Genomic DNA, 7,227 nt, shown 5'->3' on the forward strand with positions numbered 1-7,227 from the left:
TCCAGGCCTTTTGGCCCTCACAGAGCTGAAACCAGGTTGCTGGATAACAGATGTGGGCGCCGGATCTTTCAACGCCTGCTAAACCAGGCGAAAAATCACCCTGTCGGTCACTGGGCAGGCCCTGCCCTGAGTGCCCAGGCGAGGTGCTCCCCAGCACCCCGTGCTGGCCTGTCTTGTCCCCCTGCCACCAGGCATCGAGCCCTTCCCTGGCTCAGCCTGCTCAGTAGCTCAGTTACCCTCCATAACTTAATTTCTCCCCACTCCGTGATGACACAAGGGGCTTTATCAAGCACAGCAGGGAGCAGCACGAGCGGAAAGACTGCAGAGATCCAGCCCATCTATTTTTTTCCCCTCCCTGGCCTGTCTGGAGAATAACATATTATAAAATACCCTGCAAACCAAGGCACTGAAAGGCAGGCAGGCTCATGGAGAAGACAGACCTAGGTCCACCAGCCCATTACTTTGGGCCGCCAGCCAGGCGAGAGTCAGGGTCTGTCTAACAAATGTCATGTTGCCATGGAGTCAAAACCAGAGTTGGATCCAATTTTGTTGCTGTTGGAAAACAGAGTTAAACGCAAACAGCAGCAACTTGTGTTTTCTCCTTCCTTCTGCAGATCTTCTCCATCGTGGTGTTTGGCTCCATCGTGAACGAGTGCTACGTGAACATGGACAGCGGGGACCCCGAGCTGTACTGCATTTTCAATAAGAATGAGAGTGCCTGCAGCTACGGCATCGCCGTTGGCATCATTGCCTTCTTTGGCTGCATCTTCTTCTTTATTGTGGACCTCCACTTCCAGCAGATTAGCAGCGTGAAGGACCGCAAGCGGGCTGTCCTGCTCGACCTCGGCTTTTCAGGTACGTCTCTGGCTTTTGGCAGCACAGGGTTGTTGCTGTGCCCTGCGGCTCCACGCTCAGGTCCTCCTCTTTTCTCTCTCTCGGTCGGGGAAAACAGGGGTGGCAGATGCGTTGTCGCATCCAACCATGAGCTCAGAGGCAGCAGCAAGGTGTGTGGTGGCTTCGGGACAATGGGAGGTCCCACTCTAGGTCACTTCTGCAAGCGGAGGTTTTTTGCTGAGCTGGTTTCGGCGAGGCCACCAGGGGAAGTGAGTCTTAGTGGTTGCATCTCAGAGACCAGACGGGGTGTTTTACCCTCCCACACCTCCTGTTTCTGGCTCAAGCAAATGTCGTTTCATCGGTTACATCTGGGTCTGTTTTCGTTTTGTGTTTGTGTGGTTTGGAATGAAGCAGAAACACACTTCTACACCGCGCTGTAACCCCCCGCTGCCTCCGGGCCTGCGGCGTGCACGTGGGCCTGGGGCTCCTGTGGATCTTCTAAATCATCCTGAGCCCCTTTACGTGGGGCTCACCCGCGCAACCGTGAGCAGGCGGGATGCCTCGAGCTGGAAGAGCCCATCCTCTGCATGGCTGAGTTCGCAGCCCATATTCTCCATTTCCAGGCTCTTGTGTTAGCAGAGTCTGAAGGTGATTTATCCAGCACGAGCGTCGCTGGTGACTCTCAGGTCCCAAATGAAAACATCCATCATCACCTCCCCGGGCTTGCCTGTGTTAAGGATGTTCTCTCCTTGCTGGAAAGCTTCATTTCCACGGTGCCGTAGCGCTGATGTCCAGTCCTCGTTAAATAATATTTACAGCCCCTTCCGTGGGGCTCGGTGCCTCCAACCCTTCCACTCAAATGGAAGGGGAACATCACATCTGTCTTCTGGCCGACGAAGTGTGTTGCGATCCTCCCCGCCTCCCACCTCCTAACGACCGTTCTCTCCCCTGCCAGGTGTGTGTGAAGCGGTTCCACGCTCAGTCGCTCCCTCGTTTCCCTTTTGCTCTTGTCACACCTCGTGTGGGCGTTCACCAGTCCCCGCTCTCCCCACTTAACGAACGGTTCCGCTGCCGCTGTGCTGCCGTCCGGCTCAGTGCTCCTATCAATGGGAGCATTGGCCGAGGCTCTTGTAACCAAGTCCCTGGTTGCAAATGAACACGTCGCCCCCTCGTTCTGTTTTTTCCGTCTCCTCCAAAGCCCAAACTCAGGGCAGTGCTGCACATGCTGCCTCCCAGGGGAGGCTGCGGGTCCCTGGGCTCTGGCGGGAGGAATTCCTCAGCACGTTTTATCTTGTTCCTATTGCTGCGCCTTCACTTTCTAAATTTGTGGCTGCCCCAAACTTCCCTTGGAGCCCTGCCGCCACAGCCTGCCCACCCACTCCCATGGAGGTGCCGGGCGGCCGCTTGCTCCCGGAATAAGCATCAACACGGGCAGATCCCACCGCGGGGATGGAGTGCGGGGTTTTGTAGGGCCATGAAGTCCCCACAGCTGCAGAGATCGCAGCCCACCGTGCCCCTGCACGCATCCTGCCGGGAGGCAGAGCTGACCCACGTAATCTACCTTGTTTAACTCCCTCCATGTTCAGAACCCCTGGAGACTTCATCTGTGGGCTTCTCTTACACTGTCCCCTTTTTTAATCGCCACCGAGGCTGAGGCTCTTGGTTTCCTCTTGCTCCCTCGCAACCGTTTCATCCTTTCTCTCCATATGTGATCTCTGCAGGATTCCATGATATAAAAGATGAAATAACCATGTGAGGAGCAGATGTCAATGGGCAGGTGCAGTCTCCGGGGGAGTTAATGAAAGTGTTAACCCACAACTTCGTTTTGCTCGAAGGGAAAGGGCTCGTGCATGGGATCAGCAGCCCATGAGGGCTGGGAGGACAGCTCGGCTGCAGGCAGGGGTGCAGGCGTGGCCTCCGCGCTGCACAAATGCCGTTTGCAACTTTCTCTTCCATCTGCTCTCGCAGCTGCTCCCTCATGGACGTGCGCTTGCTCGGGACCGGGCTGTCGTTATGGCTGGAACACATCTTCCCTAGTGTTTGCACTCGCTTGTCTGCAGATCCTAAAACCTTAATTATCCACGGGCTCTCGCGGTGCTTCCTGGTGTTTCCCGTTTCCCCGGCGGGTGCGGAGCTGCTCCCGTGCTTGTCTCCAGCTGGAGCTGGGACTGGCACATGGAGCCTCGACCACGCCGCTGGCAGCTCAGCCCTCTGCGCCAGGTTTTAAAGCAGACATCTCTGAAACAGCCGCTCACACCTGATGCTGTAAATGCGCCAGAGCAGAAGGTGAACGTGATGACAAATGAAAATAAGGACTGGTGCAGAAACAAACAGAGCTCCCACAGAGCTCCCTGGGAGGTCTGATCTCACACGCAGGCGCGTGGCAGTCCTCTGGGCTTTGGCCAACGCCTGCCTGGGGGTTCTGGAGGTGCTCACCATGCCTGACCCCATCTCCTCCGCTGGCAGTGATACCTGCCTTCCCCCTTCCCCAGAACACTGGAGGGAATCCTGCTTCTTCTCAGGGATCCGGGCAGAGCTGGGTGTGGAGGGGAAAGGCTTGTCTCTGTGTCGAGAAACCTCCGGGAGGTCCACGTGGGTGGGAGCAGGAGCGATGCCAGCGAGACAGTTCTGGCTGGAGGAGCGAACGCTTTTCGCTGGGAAGGTCAGTGTCTCACCTATCTCAGCGTTGCAGAGTGGCTGCGGTGCACGGTCGGAGCTGTGCATGATGTCATTTTAACTCTTGAAAAGCCTTTGGAAGACACCAGCAGCAGACGGGGCTTTGTGGCACCGGTCGATGGGCAGCCCCCGTGTCACGGCCGCGACCAGTGCTCTGGGGGAGCATCCTGCCCGGGAGCTCACGAGGGAGGATTAACAGCAGCAGCTCGAGTGTTAAACAAAGAAACAGTCCTCCTGAACAAGTTCACCCTTTACAAACCCGTGGCACAATCTAGCCCTGCCGGAGACCCCTGTGTTCCTTGGCACGAGCCCCCAGAGCTTGTCCCTGAGCCACCCTCTGCTGCGACCAGTGCTCTGGGGGAGCATCCTGCCCGGGAGCTCACGAGGGAGGATTAACAGCAGCAGCTCGAGTGTTAAACAAAGAAACAGTCCTCCTGAACAAGTTCACCCTTTACAAACCCGTGGCACAATCTAGCCCTGCCGGAGACCCCTGTGTTCCTTGGCACGAGCCCCCAGAGCTTGTCCCTGAGCCACCCTCTGCTCCCCACAGCACAGCTCCAAACCAGCCTGTTGGATGCTGCTTGTGGCTTTCATCTCTGGTCTTCTGACCTCCAAACACTGGTATTTCTAGGAAAGTGTGTTCTTTGAGCGAGGAACTCCGGATTTAGGGTTGCTCCTCAAGCACGGGAGGGCGGTGCTCCCCGCTGCCTTGGCGTTTGCTGCCCAAGGACCCAGAGGTGGGAGCGGTGCAGTGCCGCAGCTTCTGGAGATGTGGTTCAGCTTCTGGAGATGTGGTTCAGGCCGTCTCTCGGCCACGCACCTTCTCCTCTCCATGTTTAGGGGTTGGATCTGCTTCCCCTAACCAGCTGAGGGGAACGGAGCTGAGGGACTAGAAGGTGCCCGTGTCCCTGCGGATGACCTCTGAGGGTAAGGCCCAGTGGTCTCAATTAACACTGATGACAAATAGGTCATCCTAAGGGGAATTGAAAGTACATGTGCAGAGACTCGCAGAGTCACAGGATGTTCGGGGTTGGAAGGGATCATCTAGTCCAACTCTCCCCACCAAAGCAGGATCACCCAGAGTAGGTCACACAGGACTTGTGGCAGTTTCGGTGGCCACCGTTGGCTGTACTCAGCCAAAAGGGGACCGTTGTGTTAGTCTGTGATTCAGAAAAGGAAGCCCTGGCTGATCCTGGCTGGAGGTTGTGTTGCTGTGAGGACAGCTGGAGGGCTCAGGCACGGCCGGGCTGACAAAAAAAACACCAGTCAGGAAGCCCCTGGCCCCACCACGCAGGGGAAGGGCGTGAGGAGTGCGTCTTCTTCAACTGCAGTTAGGATCAAATTCTGAGTTAAAGGCGAGGCGTGCGATGGGCCTGGACCTCTTGCGCTGGGTGCGGACGCACACGTGCGTTTTATGTTGTCTTTGGGAATGGCTGGCAAGAGAGAGGGGAAGAAAGGAAGCTTCTTAAAAAACCAGCCCGTGCTCGGCACCCGGCTGCCCCATGGGCTCACTGGTGTGGCCGCTCCCACCGCCGTGCTCACAATCCTTGGGAAGGCGCTGGGTAGCTCAGCACCCCGCCTGCCAGCACCCAGCATTCCCACACTGACACCTCCCACAGTGAGCGGCGGCGAGACCTTTGTGCTGGGGACGCTCAGGAAAGCTGGAGACCCTTAAAACACCGTCATGGAGGGCTCCGGGTTGTGCAGCTCCTTCTCCCAGCACTGGGTAACGTCGCTGCTCTGAGCTCGTGGCTTGGCTCTCTCAGCTCCTCGGCATGAGGCAGCACCGCTGGCTGGTGGTGATTGAATCAGGGGAGCTGCAGCCCTGTCTTGCTCAACCAGCTTCGCTTCCTAGAAGGAGTAAACACCAGAGACTAAGAGCAGGAGAGCTGAGCAGAGCTCTCTTACAGGACACCCGCGTCCCCCGCGGCCCCACAGGCAGCCCCGCAGCGTCCCTGCCCCGGGCACGATTCTTTCTGTCTCCGTTTTTCTGGCAATTGCAAATCAACCTGCTTTAAAATAGCTCTTTTTTGGGCCACGCTGCAGGCCGAGGCATCCGAGATCACTGTTGCTATTTGAAAATCTCAAGGGCGGCGTGTTTGTGCGTCAGGAAATGGGGATCCCGGCGGCGGAGGGGCCTGTGGGCAGCGTCAGCCCTGACCAGCTCTGTGCTCTTTCAGGTTTCTTGTCCTTCCTGTGGTTTGTAGCCTTCTGCTTCCTAGCAAACCAGTGGCAGCGGACAACGATGAGCAAAGGAGTTTTGCAAGGAGCAGACGCCGCCCGGGCAGCGATCGCCTTCTCTTTCTTCTCTATCATTGTCTGGGTGAGTTCAACTTCAGAGCCAAAGTGGGGAGAAACGAAACCTGCTCCGGGCTCAGCCCTGAGCTGAGGAGGAGGAATCCGTGGCACGGTTTGGAGAAGTGAGCAGTGAGGGGCTGTCCTGAGGAAACCCGCGATCCCTCCGAATAAACACGAAACTTGTGGTTCCTTACCCGGGAAGCATCAACTCAGTCTCCTCTCGCTGGGGAATTCCAGACTTCCCCTTCTCCTGTGGCTGGGAAGTTTTGTTCTCATCAAAAACGTGTCACCAGCCATGAGCTGCCCTCATTTTGGGGCCTCCTTAACCCCCCGGGAGCAGCTCAGTTCGAAGCAAATGAGTCCCCAGGAGCGGATCGCTGCCATGAGCTGGCCTCGCGGGAGGGTGGGGGGATTTTGGGAGCTCTCAGGCTGGCTCCTCTGCTGCGCACCCCGGAGGCAGGGGCTTGCAGGAACCCCCTTTGCTCCCACTTTTAGGCTCTGAGCATCCCCAGGGCCGTACAGAACAGAGATATGTTTGCCAGGGGCGTGCAAAACCCGGCGGGGCCGTTCGACCGCAGCTCCTGCGGGTGCCTGTGGGTGCCTTTGCCCCTCAGGGGCTCCACAGGCTTCATGTAGAGCGTCAGAAACGGCCCCTGCATCATCTCCACCACCCCCACACCAGCTTTTCGTGGGCAGAGAGCACCCAAGACGTGCACTAATCCCACATTGCCGTAAAAGAATTGAGGCAAAAGCCAGGCTGGGGCTTTCCAGCAGCAGGCGTGGCTCCAGTTGCCCACCAGTTTAACTGCTCCCCGCTCTATTATTATCCCAATAAATCTCTTTTAATCCCAGATCCCCCACAGCTCTTCTCTGTCGCCGAGCTGCCGGGGAGGGGAGCTGGGTGGGATGCTCTTCCCCATCCCATTGGCATCTGCTCCCACCCTGGGGAGGGCAGTGGGGACACCAGGGCCAGCCGGGCTGCGGGGCGGCCGTTAACAACCCCGGAGGCTCCGACGAGCACACAGCCAGCTCCGCAATGGGCAGTTGGATTTTTTCCTCCTCTCGTCCTCAAGCCTGTCGTTTATAAACTAATTGAATTGTTAATGAAACCTGAAATAAGAGCGAGCGCGGCTGCGCGCTTACATTTCCCACGGTTTGTGACCTGAATAGCGGCAACCTGGAGGAGGGTGAAGGAGTCTCGGCAGAACTGACCTATTTTGCTAGGCCGGGACTCAGCAGCTTTCCCTCCCCTCAGCAGATGGGTTGATCGGTGCCAGGGACGTGAGGCCAGGCTGTCACCCCCACCCCAGGCAGAGCTTCGGGGGTCAACCTGTCACGTAGAAACGGCTTCTTTAGCTGTTCTTTAGGGCTGGGGTTGGTTTAGCTCTCAGAATCACAGAATTGCAGAATCACAGAATG

General features: G+C 57.3%; 1 protein-coding gene across 1 annotated transcript; it reads left to right on the forward strand.

The window, feature by feature from the left end:
* Window positions 1-614: 614 nt before the first annotated feature.
* LOC104279871 (synaptogyrin-3-like) lies at window positions 615-5,833 on the forward strand (the record flags this gene model as incomplete). The annotated part of the gene is made up of 2 exons (XM_009877308.1): window positions 615-855; window positions 5,691-5,833. Coding segments are annotated over 2 exons (384 nt in total), but the record flags the coding sequence as incomplete, so codon positions are not given.
* Between the last annotated feature and the right edge of the window lie 1,394 nt (window positions 5,834-7,227).

The sequence above is a fragment of the Apaloderma vittatum genome, unplaced genomic scaffold (assembly GCF_000703405.1).
Source record: "Apaloderma vittatum isolate BGI_N311 unplaced genomic scaffold, ASM70340v1 scaffold24719, whole genome shotgun sequence".
In the NCBI taxonomy this organism is placed as follows: domain Eukaryota; kingdom Metazoa; phylum Chordata; class Aves; order Trogoniformes; family Trogonidae; genus Apaloderma; species Apaloderma vittatum.